The sequence below is a fragment of the Elephas maximus genome, chromosome 14 (assembly GCF_024166365.1).
Source record: "Elephas maximus indicus isolate mEleMax1 chromosome 14, mEleMax1 primary haplotype, whole genome shotgun sequence".
In the NCBI taxonomy this organism is placed as follows: domain Eukaryota; kingdom Metazoa; phylum Chordata; class Mammalia; order Proboscidea; family Elephantidae; genus Elephas; species Elephas maximus.
Window position 1 is genome coordinate 96140435 of NC_064832.1, and position 16350 is coordinate 96156784.

Sequence of the window (16350 nt, forward strand, 5' to 3'; positions counted from 1 at the left end):
TCAAACTTGTGGCTGCTGGGTGCCCCGTCAATCCCCAGTCACAGCGACCCCACGTGACAGAGTAGAACTGCCCAGTAGGGTTTTCTAGGCAGTGATCTTTACAGGAGCAGCTCGCCAGGCCTTTTTCCAGCAGAGCCACTGGGTGGATTTGAACTGCCAACCTTTCAGTTAGCTGCTGAGTGCTTGACTGTCGCACCACCAGGTCTCCTTATTTTGAAGCAGTTTTACGCAGTATTTCTAACATAATCCTCTCTATATGCATGTGGAGGAAATGCTCCCAACCATAGATTATAGATCGTCACCAAACATTTACTATGCCCCTGCATCCACAATGGTAAGCAGCCCTAGTGGCGCAATGGTTAAGTACTCGGTTGCTAATCAAAAGATCATCAGTTTGAGCCCACCAGCCACTCCTCGGGAGAAAGATCTGGCAGTTGGCTTCCATAAAGAGATTACAGCCTTGTAAACCCTATGGGGCAGTTCTATTCTGTCACATCGGGTCGCTATGAGTCGGAATTGACTCGACGACACCCAACAGCAACAACATCCATAATAGTAAAAGAAGCACCACCGTGTAAACCTTACATAGAGCTGGTTTTTACTCTCAGCCAAATTTATTTTTAAATCAAGCCACAGGGAAATGATGACTTTTGTTTCTATTCAATCCAGGCTCGCACACAGAGTTTATGGAATGACATAATATCCTTCCTGAAATCAGGTTGGTATGCAGGACTAGCATCCTTCACATATCACCGGTTCCGGAGCCTCTGCAAACAAACCCTAATTTCCAAGGAAACAATCTCATCAAACCTTGCTCACTAGACTACATATTGTTCCTTTTCGATAGAATACAAAAAGATCTCAGCGATTACAAACCCCAACTTCCCCTCTAAAATTCAGTAATCACCCCAAACTCGTTCATTTCAGTGGAAACTATATTTTTGTAATGGCTCTAGAAATCTCTGGGAAACTTATCACCGATATAGTAATTCAGTTATTATGTTTTTTAGTCCGGAAGGGGGGTGGTGGCTAACTGGCTGTCTATCTGTGAATATGTGTGTCTTTTAAATGGGCACCGGTTACGGGTTTCTTAAGAATGTTCAACTTTCTACTTCCTTCGATCTATCCTAAGATAAGAAGCACGGTTTAAACTTTTTTTTTTTTGAGAATGATAAATTTTAGTGATTTCCAGGCTTTTTGGGGCTGAGAGTTAAAAACAAACCAACCAACCCACCAACCATACCTGGTTACTCGTAGGTAATATCACCTTTCCCTTCTGCTTTATGAAGCCAGTGCTTCTGGGCACAGGTCACAGGATTTTTTTGAGATTAGCAGACACTTGTATCCTTCACCAGAAAAACTGTATCAACAAAGCAGTGGCAACTACGGACAGAAACACACCAGTGGGCAAAGACTGAGATTCTGGCTGTCAGCCTGATGGGCCTCGGAACACAACTGGGATTTTTGCTGCCTCCACTTAAGCCAGCCTTCTGGGAAACCTTTGCCCGGTAAAATCATTTTTCACCAGCCTGCCAGGCGTCCCCCTACAAGGCTGTGCGATACCACACATGATTCCCTACACTGGGCTGCTGGGATACTCTCGGGCTTCCAGTGATCTTAACTGTCACTTTTCCCTTTTTGTTGCCTTCACTGACAGTGTTCGAACTAACTGGGCAGGGTAGGGGCTTGGTTTCCTTCCCTTCTCCCCTAGTTAAATCCTCTAATGTCCATGTTTTAAATGTCACAGAGAGTGAGGAACCTGCCAAAAAGCTCCTGTAATATACGCTAAGTCAATCCTTCTGGCTTGCTGTACAGACACACACATACACACACACACACACACACACACACGTGTCCTGGAAATTCACAGCTCACTGTTGCCTGCTGTGGACTTTTCTGTGCACTTTATGTCAGGTCACGTGGCAGTGAAACGCTGTCACCGTTTGCTTAAAACTTGAGCCTGAAGTTACTTTTCAAAGCTATGCGCAGTGTGGCACAGAAATCCATCTGTTGTAAAGTGAAGACGATAATTAAAAAAAAAAAACAAAAAACTGGGTTAGCATGAAATCGAACCAAGAGGAATCAGAATCAGCAACAAACAGCCTTCTGCCGTTTTCATTTCGGGCAACTCACCTTGCTGGATTTTTGTCACTAGCTGATGGCGTGCTAGGATCCGGCTGACCCTGTACGAGGAGCGTCTTGCAGTCTGATCAAATCGCAAGTACATCTCCTGGCCCTCAGGTGACATGGCATTTAGGTAGTAGCAGCCTGAAGCTGGGGTCCTGGGCACCTGACTGAACATCCCGGCTGGCTGTCCAAGTGTCACCTCGGTCTGCCTGCTGGTGGCTGTTTTGTCGTCTCCAGTCTCAGTCAAAGAGTAAGGCACCAAGCCCAGGAGAGCTCAACAGACAGAGCGATTTTTAAAAAAGAAAAAGGAGTGCCAAAGCCACAACTCAGAATTCCAGCCCCCGGGCCCTCATGTGACCTCAGGGACCAATCGGAGGCAGGGAACAAAGTAGGAACATCCACAGTCGTCTGCCTGAACCCACAGAGGCAGCAGCCCAGGCAGCTACAACCCCCACACAAAGCTGAGAGCAAATGCAAATATCAATGGCATGCCTCAGAGCTGAGTAAGCACCCAGCAAGCACCCTGAGAGAGGCGAGAGAAAAGACGCTCAGAGGAAAATAAACCCTGGGTGGAGGAACTCTTGGGCTGCACAAGTTCCAGAAAGTCCTCTGGCTTTCCACAAGGCTGCTGCAGCCAGGTAAGACGGATGTGATCCATGTCTTAAGTAAGAATCTACTTCAAACAAGCATAAGTAGCTGAATGCCAACTGCCACCCTGCATGGAAAAGCACTAGATCAAACAAAGCCTTTCCAACAAAAAATAAACATGAAGTGCTTTAGCACCCAGGGTAAACAGCACAGAGAGCCGAGGCTCTCCCAGGATGGAACCGGAGGGCTCTTACAGACAACACTCAGGCAAACTTCCGAAGTGTTATTTATTAAGTGTCCATTCCCCTTTAAGTTTTCCACTTCGCCAATTTTGTTTTTAACGAAAAAGAATTTTTTTTTTTTTTTTACATAAAACCACATTTTTATTTATTTCCTTCCAGATTTTCTTCCCTATGCATATACAGTAAAACTTCTGAAAGCTGGAACCTGTGTAAGAAGGAAATCTGTCAGAAGGGAAATGCAAGTATTTTCCGCTAGCGGTAATATTAAAGTGGTAAGACTGCCCCTGCCAAAGGCGGAAAATTTGCGAGGCCTGGAGAAAGAAGGTGGTCTGGTTGAGTTCTGGCTCTCACAGGTGTCACTGTATTGGGACGCACACACACTCAAACACACACGGTTATTATCTGGTTCAATATCATACTGTATGTACTGCCGCATAGGCTGCTTTTTACACTTAAGGATTACAAACATTTTTCTTTTTTTTTTGCCACTAAAAATTGTAAAGCGATGGTTGTGAAGTGATAAAGTGATGATAAACAGATCTGACTGCCTTCCACGGTATTCTACTTCCTGGACCTGAGAGAGAGCTGATCCTGAGAGACTGTTAACTGCAGTTTCCACTGCTCCCTACCGTCCTCCACCTGAGATGAAATAGGAATCCTCTGATAACTGAAAGGTCAGCGGTTCAAGGCCATGCAGTGGATCCTTGGGAGAAAGACTTGGTGATCTGTTCCCATAAAGATTACAGCCTAGGAAACTCTACAGGGCAGTTGTACTCTGTCACATGGAGTTGTTATAAGTCAGAATCGACTTGACAGCACCCAACAACAACAAATTTTTTATTTCACTTGTACTGTCTTTTAATGACATAGTTAAGAGGTGCAGTCCGGTGAATTACTTAATGTGGCCCTTTTTGCCATGCATGGTCTGATAACTCCCACCAAATGACTGGGTAAATCAAAATCAAGCCAAGCCCGTTGCCATCGAGTTGATTCCAATTCATTGCAGCCCTAGAGGGTTTCCAAGGAGCACCTGGTGGATTCAAACTGCCAACCTTTTGATTAGCAGCCAAACTCTTAAACACTATGCCACCAGGGTTTCCAAATGATTGGGTGACACTATGCAAATACAGTGTTTGTGGCCCACCAAGGGGATTGGACAGCTTGCTAACAATGCAAATAAGATGCACAGAACCCTCGAAGGGAGAAGCAGGAGACCAGCCTGAGATGGCATGGTGGGCTTACTGGCCCACAGAGTGAGGTGGCTATAATGGGTGTGCCGATTCACGGAGCCAGAGAGCTGATTGTCTCTGGGCAGGAGGTTTGTTGGCAGCGTGGGGTACCTTCGGGCACTTACTGGTGGAGCTAAAGAGCTTCGTAACACCTGCCGGAAAAGGGCAGGGGCTGAGGGTCAAGAGAGGCCTGCCTGCGGGCACAGCTGAGGGGAAGCTGTCCTGATCCAAGAGCTATATCCTGAGTCAATTGCTGATGCTGAATTGTTACCTATCGAGCCCAGCAGAAGACAGTGCTGTGGGAGGGATGGCTGGTGTCAGAACTGATAAAAGGTCGCAGGGTGGAGGTATGTCTGATCCCCGCTTCAGAGCAAGCACCTTGGGCTGCTGAAGGTGATGACTCCGCCCCTTCTGACGAGGTCACAAGGCCCTGCCAGGCCATTTCCACAAGAGGAAGACGAAATACGTTTCCATTGTCTCCATTTTATATCCAGCCTACATCATTCACTTCTGCTGCTACGTGGCACCCAGGTTTGGGATTCTTTTTCTAAAGCATGTTTTGTAAGGGTGTCAGCAAATACCGTATTTCATGATGACTCCAGCTTTTAACTGAACCACTGGTGCTGGGCAGTGAAGTTGTTTCCAATCTATTGATGTTATCAATTATGTTAGAAGGAATATCTTTCTACACAAATGTAAAAGACAAATTCCTACCCTTCCCTAATTTTTAATTGCCAAGAAGCAAAATACTCATTTAGTACCCATCACATTGACAACATTATGCTAAGAACCATTGTAGTAAATGCAAAAATAAATATCCAAGCCCTGCCGGCAAGGTGCTAACAGTCAGTAGAGAAGTTATGGAAAGCTTATAAACAAGGCCTTACAAGAAAGAGCTCAGCTGCTAACCAAAAGGTCGGCAGTTCAAATCTACCAGTCGCTCCTTGGAAACCCTAAGGGGCAGTTCTACCCTGTCTTGTAGGGTCGCTATGAATCAGAAGAGACTCGATGGTACAAAACAACAACAACAGGTTAAAGGAGAGTCCCTGGGTGATGGAAACAGTTAACACAGTCAGCTGCTAACCACAAGGCTGGCTGTTCGAGTTCACCCAGAGGCGCCTCAGAAGAAGGTCCTAGTGATCTACTCGGAAAAACCACCCGCTGAAACTCCTAGGGCCGCTGTGAGTCAGCATCGACTCCAGGCCAGCTAGTACCGGTACGCGAAGGGCGGCCCATAGAAGGTGCAGACACCATGTTGGGTAAGCATTATTATCTGTGACTAGGGCCATCAGACCGGGCCACGCCAGCGAAGAAAATTTGTGGGAGGGCTTTAAAACATGGGTGGGATTCCGACAGGCAGAAGTGGGCGGGGGCTTTGCAGGAGAGTCTGTGCCCAGGAATACGCAGATGGGGAGTCGGAGGGCCTGCTGAGGGCCCTGCCTGTAATGAGATTCGGCCATACCCCTGTCTATGTGCGGGGAGGGGGCGGGGAGGACCCCTGTCTATGTGCGGAGGGGGGGAGGACCCCTGTCTATCTGCGGGGGGGGAGGACCCCTGTCTATGTGCGGGGGGGAGGGAGGACCCCTGTCTATGTGCGGGGGGGAGGGGGAGGACCCCTGTCTATGTGCGGGGGGAGGGGGGGACCCCTGTCTATGTGCGGGGGGGAGGGGGGACCCCTGTCTATGTGCGGGGGGGAGGGGGGAGGACCCCTGTCTATGTGTGTGTGGGGGGGGGAGGACCCCTGTCTATGTGTGTGTGGGGGGGGAGGACCCCTGTCTATGTGTGTGTGTGGGGGGGAGGACCCCTGTCTATGTGCGGGGCGGGGGGGGAGGGGGGAGGACCCCTGTCTATGTGTGTGTGGGGGGGGAGGACCCCTGTCTATGTGCGGGGCGGGGGGGGGGGAGGGGGGAGGACCCCTGTCCATGGGCGGGGCGGGGGGAGGGGGGAGGACCCCTGTCTGTGTGCGGGGGGGGGGGCGGGGGAGGACCCCTGTCTATGTGTGGGGGGTGGGGGGGAGGGGTGGTCACTGGGATTTTCTTTTCTATTTTCCCTTTTTAACATTGTTTGATGTGAAGACGGACGAAAAGTCCACACAGAACATGTTAATGAATCCTGAGCCTGTGGCTGAGTGAATACAGTTCTTTGATAAAGAACCTATTATGGATTGAAATGGATTGAATTGGTCCCCCAAAAATATGTGTTGTAAATTCTAACCTTTATGCCTGTGGTAGAAACCCTGGTGGTATAGTGGTTAAGAGCTATGGCTGCTAACCAAAAGGTCGGCAGTTCGAATCCACCAGCAGCTCCTTGGAAACTCTATGGGGCAGTTCTACTCTATCCTATAGGGTCGCTATGAATCGGAACCAACTTGACGGCAACAGGTTTGGTTTTTTGGTATGCCTGTAGTTATAATCCCATTTTGGAATGGCTTGTCTTTGTTATGTTAATAAGGTAGGGTTAATATAGGGTGTATTTTGAGTCAATCTCTTTTGAGATATAAGAGATCAAACATGAGAGCAGAGCAGAGGTAGGGGAAGAGAGATGCCGAGCCACGCGAAGACTGCCCAGGAGCAGAAGCTCCAAAGAGACAAGGACCTTTCTCCAAAGCTGACAGAGAGAGAAAGCCTTCCCTAGAGCTGGTGCCCCGAATGAGGACTTCTAGCCTCCTAACTGTGAGAAAATACATTCCTGTTTGTATAAACCACCCACTTGTGGTATTTCGGTCACAACAACACTAGATAACCGAGACAATCGTATGGACAAGTTGTTCTTATATTTGGCTGACTCAGACTACAGCCTAGTCTGGCCTGAGATTTATGGTCCTAGTGAAGGACAAAATCTCAGTTAAAAGTTTAGCAGGACTTAACGAGAACCTCAGTTCTTGTGACTGTGACCCTCTATGGCTGGCCTTAACTCTTCACTGATATTGCCCTGATTGGAGAAGCTGTCCATCCTGTATAACTGCCCCACTGTCACAGCGACCCCGTAGGACAGAGTAGAACTCCCCCATAGCTGTCCATCCTGTATAACTGCCCCACTGTTATAGTGACCCTGTAGGACAGCATAGAACTGCCCCACAGCTGTCCATCCTGTATAACTGCCTCACTGTCACAGCGACCCTGTAGGACAGAGTAGAACTGCCCCATAGGGTTTCCAAGGAACGGCTGGTGGATTCCAACTGCCAACCTTTTGGTTAACAGCAGAGCTCTTAACCACTGTGTCACCAGGGCTCCATGTAAAAGAGCAAGTTAATAACGGTCTCTAGGCCTAGCACTAAGGAGCCTTGGTGGCGCAACTGTTAAGCACTCAGCTGCGAACCTAAAGGGCGATGGTTTCAACCCACCTAGCGGCTTCGTGGGAGAAAGGCCTGGCAATCTGCTCCTGTAAAGATGACAGCCTAGGAAACCCTATGGGCAGTTCTACTCTGTCACGTGGGGCCGCTATGAGTCAAACGTGACTCAGTGGCACCCAGCAACCACAAGAGGCCCAGCACTAGAACATAATCTCACTAGTGGCCAAGGCGAGCCTCTTCCCAGGGACTCTGCAAGAGGACGTAAGCATTAGGTTTTGAAGTCAACGTCCTAGGGAAAAAACGAAAGGGGGCACTCGCTGGACTAGGCTGCTCCTTTCCGTTCGTAGTTAGGGTTTGATCAGAGACTTTTCTGTCTCACAGCGTCCCGTGTGGAAGGCAAAAGGGATCTGCAGTCTAGCAACCCTGGTATGCGAGAAGCGCGAGAGGTAACGCAGAGAAGTTTAGCACTATCCTGCCGTCTTATAGAGTCCCTGGGTGGTGCAAACGACCAACGTGCTTGGCTGCTGATGGAAAGGTTGGAGGTTTGAGTCCACCCTGAGATGTCTCCGAAGAAAGGTTTGGTGGTCAACTTTTGAAAAATCAACCACTGAAACCTTGTGGAGCACAGTTCTGATCTGACCCATGTAGGGTCGCCATGAGTCAGAGTTAGGAGTACAGTTCTACTCTGACCCACGTGGGGTCGCCATGAGCCAGAGTTAACTTGATGGCAAATAGTTTTCATGGTCCATTAGCCAAGGTCAAAAGGAGCCCTGGTGCTAAAATGGTTAAACACTCCACTGCTAACCAAAAGGTTGGCAGTTTGAACCCTCCCAGCGGCTCAACGGCTCAACGGGAAAGGTCACAGCCAAGATTACCCGAGGGGCAGTCACTATGAGTTGGAATCGACTAGAGGGCACACAACAACACCCAAGGTCACAGAGCTAGCACTGGCTTGCATCTGAGTGTGATGGTAACGTCAGCCACTGTTTGCACATGCTTTTGACTTGATCTTGATAGTCCAGTGCTGGGGACTCCCCTGCCACACACCTGGCAGTTGTCACCCTTCCACTGGGACAGAAAAAGAAGAGAACAAAGAGCATGGAATTTGGGAACAGGCTCTAGTGGCACGGTGGTTAAGTGCTCAGCTGCTAACCAAAAGGTTGGTGGCAGTCTGCTTGCGTAAAGATTTAAAACAAAAGGCCGTTGCGGTCGAGTCAAGTCTGACTCATAGCAACCCTATAAGACAGAGCAGAACTGCCCCATTGGATTTCCAAGGAGCGGCTCATGGATTCGAAGTGCCAACCTTTTGGTTAACAGCTGAGCTTTTAACCATGCACTACCTTGGAACCCCTACGGGGCAGCTCTACTCTGTCCTGTAGGGTTGTTATGAGTCAGAATCAACTCGACAGCAATGGGTTTGATTTTGTTTGGTTTTTCCACTTGTCTAATTTTCAATTACATTACTTTTAAAGTAAAAAAAAAAAGAAAAATATGTATTTATTTATAGAAAAAAAAATTTTTTTTTTATAGAGATGAGGAAAATGTCCCCACTTTCAGCTTTCACCCACTTGTGCTCTCTCCCAGCACACTGTAAGGAAAGCGAAGCCTCACAGAGGTGACGCGCATCCAGGTCACACAGTGCCGTTGTCATTAGTCACCATCCAGTCAGTTCCGACTCGTGGCGACCCCATGTGTGCAGGGTCAAACAGCTATGGAGGGTTTTCAAGGCTGTGACCTTTCGGAAGCAAAATCATCAGGCCTGTCTTCCATGTCGGTGCTGGGTGGGTTCAAACTGTCAACCTTGCAGCTAGTAGTCGAATGCTTAACCACCTGTACCACCCAGGTTTCTCTCCAAGCTGAAGATATTTTAGCTGATTTCCACTAAACCACACATGAAGGACAGGGAAGGAAAAACCAAGGCTTTCCAAAGGATGCTGGAGAAATTGGGTAGCGGAGAAATTTTGCAAGAATATACTAAAAATCACCCTAATCCTACTTAACCATACGTGATGTGCTGTTGAGGGGCCCTGGTGGGGCAGTGGTTAAGCACTTGGCTGCTAACCGGAAGGTTGGCAGTTCTCTATGGGAGAAAGACCTGCTTCCATAAAGATTTACAGCCTTGGAAACCCTATGGGGCAGGTCTACTCTGTCTTGTAGGGTTGCCATGAGTTGGGATTGACTCCACGGCAACAAGTTTGTCTTCTGAGGTTTTTTGGATATGTTGTTGTTGTTAGTTGTGGTCAAGTCGGCCACCAATTCATGGCAGCCTCATGTACAATGGAATAAAATGCTGCCCAATCCTGTGCCATGCCCATGATGGGCTGCAAATCGGATCACTGGGATCCACAGGGCTTTCACTGGCTGATTTTCAGAAGTAGATTGCCAGGCCTTTCTTCCTAGTCCACCTAGTCTGGAAGCTCCGTTGAAACCTGTTCAGCATCATAGCAACAGGCAAGCCTCCACTGACAGACAGGTGACAGCTGAGCATGAGGCATCCTGGCTGGGAATTGAACCCAAGTCTCCCGTGTGGAAGGTGAGAATTCTACCACTGACCCACCATGGCCTCGTGAACGTGATGTTGGAGGTCTACATGGAAATGAGGGTATGGAATGGCTAACACGCTGGGGTGGGTGAGATCTGGGTGCTCAGAGAGCCCAGAGCCCTTAATTAACCAGTGAGAGCCACGTGCCCTCTTCAGGGGTGACCCGGGGCCGAGGGACTGAAGCGCCTCCCCCAGTGAGAGCCACGTGCCCTCTTCAGGGGTGACCCGGGGCCGAGGGACTGAAGCGCCTCCCCCAGTGAGAGCCACGTGCCCTCTTCAGGGGTGACCCGGGGCCGAGGGACTGAAGCGCCTCCCTGCCCGCCGGGGCCCAGAGCTGCAGAGGCAGCTCTGCTGAGCGCAGCCTGCCGGCCTTGCCGCAGAGCGGGAGATTTCATCCTTCGCTCTCTGTTCATCCCCAGGCTAAATCTCCAGGGCACTCTTCCCCAGTGCAAACACTCCAAATATAGTCAAGCTCTGAAATTGACCCTCCAAACAAAACTTTGGGTATTTAGATTTTTTAAATCTTTTGATAGATGATCCCAGATTAGCACTCCATGGAATCTCGTGTACCCAGGGCAGCAAGCTAAGAGCATTTTTACAGAAGCCAGGAGCTGCTCACCGGGCTTTCCGTCTGTGTGCTGATCCAGCTACTCCTTCACACACATCCCAGCTTCTCTGTCAGTCTGTCCTGAGCAAGCCAAGGCCTTCTGCCAAGTAGAAAAATGTTTGAGATACATGTGGTAGGCAGAAAAATTGCAGGCCTGATCTGGAGGGCTGCTTTCAAAATTACATGAACCCATAGGTTGGGGGTGAAGGTCAAAGCTTTCTTTTGGGCCTGGAAGCTCAGGTTTTGAGGATTTCCACCTATTCAGTGATTTGTAACACGTACACCCGACTCCGTACACTGTTGCTGCTGGGTGCCTTGGAGTTGATTCCAACTTAGAGCGGCCCCATGTGACAGAGCAGAACTGCCCCGCAGGGTTTCACAGGCTGTAATCTTTACGGGAGCAGAGTGCCTGGTTTTTCTCCCGCAGAGACCCTGGGTGGGTTCAAACCTCCGGCCTCTCGGTTAACAGCCGAGCACTTAAACCACTGCATCACCCTGGCTCTCACTATGCATGCACTTCTTGCCCAGTGATCAGTGAGGCAAGCCAGAGATTTTAGGATTCTTAGCCATGAACGAGGACCCTGCAGAAAAGGCTGTAGACCAAATCCTATTCTTCACCAGCCCCTCCAGCTCTAGGCCACCTCCCATCTGGAGTCTGACCCGGCCACACATGGGTGGTAACACATGTCCTCTATTTGTCTCTCAGCCCTCCCGACTGCCCTCAGCTTAACTTCACCCCAGAATCCTCCAGGGGGAACGTGCTCTGCCCTCACACCAGCCCCCAGGAACCCAAGCTCACACGGCAGCAACCTGGTCTAGCCCATTCTGGGCTCACTGCCGACTGGATCCATCCAGCCAAACCAGCATTCTTTCCCCTTCCTGAGAGGTTTCCAAAACCTGGGACTGTGAGATTCCCTAGTCTTCCACCTTACAAGGCTCAGATGAAGCCTACTGCCTTCAGAAACACTGTCGTGACAAATACGAAACCGTTTAGTATCAACCATCATGTTGATTCCTGTGACTACTCAGCTCCTTGATAGCACTGACCTGACCTGTTGCAGGCTCAGATGCGTGTTGGCTGCGACCATCTGAGCATAAGGTTCTTACATCTCGGATTTGGGAGGTATCTTACACATCCTCTGATCCGACCACTCAACTACAATGAATACTCTACCCACACACCCTGAATTCAGACTTGTACTCTCCTAAACTGTGAGAAAATAAATTTCTCTTCCTTAAAGCAACTCACTTGTGGTATTTCTGGGATATCAGCACTACAGAACTAAGACACTTGGCCTCATGATCTTTTCAAAATTGGCACAATTCTACTTTCTCAGACAAAGCAGACCTCCCAAGCTATACCCACGGTACTGTCCCTGCAAGGCTCCTTCCCCTGGTGCTACTCTGACTTAGGGAAAGAAAGGAGAGATGCTTGCCTGTTGTGCCTGTCTGCACAGCCTTTCTAGAAAGTTCTTTTCTGTTAGAAAATATGTTTGTGTGTGTGTGCGCACGTGTAAATATACACAGACTCTCCTGAGAGGTCACATTCTGTTATTTTTTCAGAGCTTGATGTTTATCAAAGCACGCAGTGGCCTCTGGCCAACCTCAGAGAGCACCTACATGATCACACTGTGTTTTACGACACAGACTTGTTTAAACAGACCAACCGTAGCACAGGTAGCGGGGCGTGGCCCCCTTCTCCTGGGGCGCCCCACCAAGATGACTCAACACTGATCAATCACAGGAAAACACTTACTAAGCTCCAAAACGATTCGCTGCACAGAAGGACAGAACATACCAGATGTGGGTCTCCATCGACAATGAACTTGTAATTTCCTCTTTACTCCCAGGCGTTGGGGGTCTCAGGGCCCTTCTCGGCCTTGGCTTGTTTCTCAGCAAGCACTCACTGACAACATCCCACCGGTCAATCCGTGTATTGTTGTCAACGGAGAAAGTAAGATGCAAATGGAGTGGTGTAGGCTACAATTACAATGTTGTGGAAAATGTATAGTTAAAAAAGAAGACAAGACACTGAAAAGATAATCACGACCATTTTCAAAAAAACAAAAAAAAAAAAACCATTGCCGGCCAGCCGATTCTGACTCACGGCGACCCTACAGGACACAGTAGAACTGCCCTACAGGGTTTCCAAAGAGTGCCTAGTGGATTCAAACCATCAGCTTTTTGTTTAGCAGCCATAGCCCTTAAACACTACGCCACCAGGGTTTCCCCCGGCACATAGTAAGGCTCAATAAATTATTGTTAGAAGTTTTGGTTGATAGATGATACAATAACTATGGGCCAGATTCCCAAAAGAATCTAAATTCACACAAGACATATTATATCATGCATGTACTGGTATTTAAGTACCAGCCCCTGGGTGGTGCAAACAGGTACTGCACTCAACTGCCAACAAAAAGGCTGGAGGTTCGTCCACCCAGAGGCGCCTTGGGAGAAAGTCCTGGCAATCTATTTCTGAAAAATCAGCCATCGAAAGCCCTATGAAGCACAGCTCTACTCTGACATACATGCGGTCGCCAGGAGTCCGAGTCCGCTCCATGGCAACCGGTTTGTTCCGGCCAGTAAACGGGACGGGAAAGGCGAGGACTGCAGGGAAGGCTATCTAAGCCTTCCCTGGTAAAGGAAGGAGGAGCACTGGGCACGGCCAAGGAGAAGGGTTTGTAGAAGGACCCGCAGCTGAACCACCAGCCGGTCTATTTCTAACAAAGTTCTCACACTAGATACCTCACCTGGCACCCTGGGGCTGCAGGGAGCCCCAAATGACTGCTCACACTTCTGACTCACGAGGGAGCAACCAGCGGCAACTGCTTCCCCCGGGGGCTTCTTAAATGCAGACTCAGCCCCTGCCACCCCAGGCGCTCAGAATCTGCTTTCTAAACAGGAGCCCAGGCAATTCCTGCATACATTAAGGCTTTAGAGACACTGTCCTAATAAACCTCCTCCTTTTTTCTGATAAACAAGGAAGATGAGCTTGTGGGCTCTCTCAGGTTGTGAAATCAGCTGACAGAGGAGACAGCACAGACCCAGAGCCCTTGATTTCAGGGTCTCAGATCTTGCTACTGAGCCACAGGTGTCTCACAGGGCTCCTACCCTGTTGCCATCGAGTCGATTCCGACTCATAGCGACCCTACAGGACAGAGCAGAACTGCCCCATAGAGTTTCCAAGGAGCACCTGGTGGATTCAAACTGCCAACCTTTTGGTTAGCAGCCGTAGCTCTTAACCACTACGCCACCGGGGTTTCCCTCATGGGGTTAGGAAGGTATTTTAGAGATCGCTTCATTTCTGTTTTATTTAGGTCATAGCTTCTGTATGATCGATCATTAAAAGTAAAAGTATTCTCCTTAAAGGTCTCACTGACTAGGTGTTTAGCTCTGAGAAAGAGCCGAAGTCGATCATCTGCTACCAAAATACTTTCAACTCTGACAGGAATGTGTTCACAGAATTAAATTCCAAGTCCCTCCCTTTAAATCTTAAAAGGAAACATTTATTAACATTCCATGTGATGAAAAAGAAATTTCACTTAAAAATACTAGATTTTCCCTGCAGACATAAAGATAAGATTACTGTATAATGTTTTAATGCCACATCTCTAAATGAAGACATTCTGTAATGGTGGAAGTCAGAGTTTTCTAAAAAAGTGACAATCTCCGACAATCTCCACCTGTTGAAATTCGACCAGACTCTTCAAGACCCATCCAAATTATTACAACGATTTATAAATTTTATTTATAAACATGTGTCCCCACAATTGGACGTGAATTTGACCACAAGTGAACCCCCAAAACATTTTGTTTACACTTCTCTTTTGATCCCACTTTTTCTATCACAGCTGTTTGTTTACCTTTATCATCTCCCCTACAGGGACCTGAAAGAAAACGTTGAAAACTTCACTCATTCAGCAAATATTTACTGATCATCTCCTATGTTTTGACACTGAGAATACAATGACCAACACGATTAACACAATATCTGCCTTTGAAGATCTCAGGAAAAGCAGGGGCTGCAGAGTCGACCCCAAGTGAGTCAGAGTAGAACTGGGCTCCATACAGTTTTCAATGGCCAATTTTTCCAGATGTAGATGGCCAGGCCTTTCTTCTGAGGCACCCCTGGGTGGACTCGGGCCGTCAACCTTTTGGTTTGCAGTTCGGGGTGAGAAAGACTGGTGGTTTGATCTTACTCAGTGGATCTGCAGAAGAAAGATCGGGAGATCTGCCTCCATGAAGATTACAGCCTAGAAAACCCTAAAGGGCAGTCCTACTCTGTCACACGGGGGTGCCATGAGTCCAGACTGACTTGGCTGCAGCTGGTTTTGATTTACAGTTGCTCTTTAGAAAGCTGTACATTGAAACACTGTATGAATCTTTCATGTTTTGTTTCTATATATGCCTATGTATGATGAGCCCTGGTGGCATACTGGTTAAAGCACTCAGCTGGCACTGAAAGTTGGTGGTTCTAACCCACTAGCCACTCAGCACGAGACAGCTGTGGCAGTGTGCTTCCATAAAGATGACAGCCTCGGAAGCCTTACGGGGCAGTTGTGCTCTGTCCTACAGGGCCTCTATGAGTTGGAATCGACTTGACGGCAATGGGTTTGGGATGTATGTGTGTATATACACACACACACACACACACACATATAAGCTGAAATACCATCTAATCAACAAAGCATTTTTACAGTTGATCTTAAGGTTTCCTCCATTTTGACAATAAAACTCTGAGGTTCCATATTTAAGTCCCTGCTTTTATTAAAGAAAAACAACTCATTTTACCCTAAGGAGAAAATGATAAAAATGCTGTATTCCTTGTTCCTTTTCCCTGAATGGCAATCATCACCTCTAGATGCCACCTGGCTGGGGGACATAGTCTTTCAAGTTGAAATTCCCTCGTCAGGGCATTAACTGCCTGCACTTCTATCTCGAGAAACTATAACCAACTCTGCCTGCTCCCCCTCAGCTGCCTCCCCCACCCCCCACCTGACCCCCTCATTTCCCACGGTTCTACACGTCAGCATGTGTGTTTGTCACACAGGAAAAAGGCCAAAAGATGGCACCTCGAGTCTTATTAAAACCAAATATCGGCTTAGCTTAATTAGTGAAGAATGTCTGCCTTGAGCATTGTACTCTTTCAAGATCTATCTAAAAAAGAAAAAATCAAACCCATTACTGTCAAGTCAATTCTGAGTCATAGTGACCCTATAGAACAGACTAGAACTGCCCCATAGGGTTTCCAGGGAGCGTCTGATGGATTCAAACTGCCAACCTTCTGGTTAGCAGCCAAACTCTTAACCACTGCACTACCAGGGTTTCCAAGATCTATTTATATGGGATCAAATTGACAACAGCAACTGGAAAGGTTAGATAGGAAACTTAGGGGGCAGTGAGTTCATGTCAATGGGGGAGGAACAACTCAGAAAAGGAGGGTGAGGACGGTTGTACAACTTGAAGAATGTGATCAAGGTCACTGAGCCCTACAGGTAGAAACTGTTGAGTTGGTGCACGTTCTGCTGCGGATACTCTCAACAACAACACAAATAAAATAAGTTATAAAGTTTTAAAAATAAAAAAAGAAGAAAATGAGCCATCTGCCAGTTCTCAGTGTTCTTCACTGATATGTTTTACGCTTTTTGCTCTGTGGACGAGTTTCTTCCAAGAGTTGGCTTAGATGACAACCTAATTTATTTGAGTGGACATGTGGCAACACG

The 16350-nt window shown here is 48.0% G+C and overlaps 1 protein-coding gene across 4 annotated transcripts in view; it reads right to left on the reverse strand.

The window, feature by feature from the left end:
• STARD13 (StAR related lipid transfer domain containing 13) overlaps positions 1-16350 on the reverse strand; it is a 264419-nt gene that overhangs the window by 217083 nt on the left and 30986 nt on the right. The window contains exon 1 of one of the 4 annotated variants that reach the window (XM_049853065.1): positions 2134-5650. The exons of 2 other annotated variants lie outside the window; for them this stretch is intronic. In XM_049853065.1, the coding sequence (XP_049709022.1) occupies positions 2134-2302 (169 nt within the window). In that variant the 5' untranslated portion in view covers positions 2303-5650. Of the gene's footprint in view, positions 1-2133; positions 5651-16350 lie in introns of those variants that run through there. One more of the 4 variants, XM_049853066.1, reaches the window with a different exon arrangement.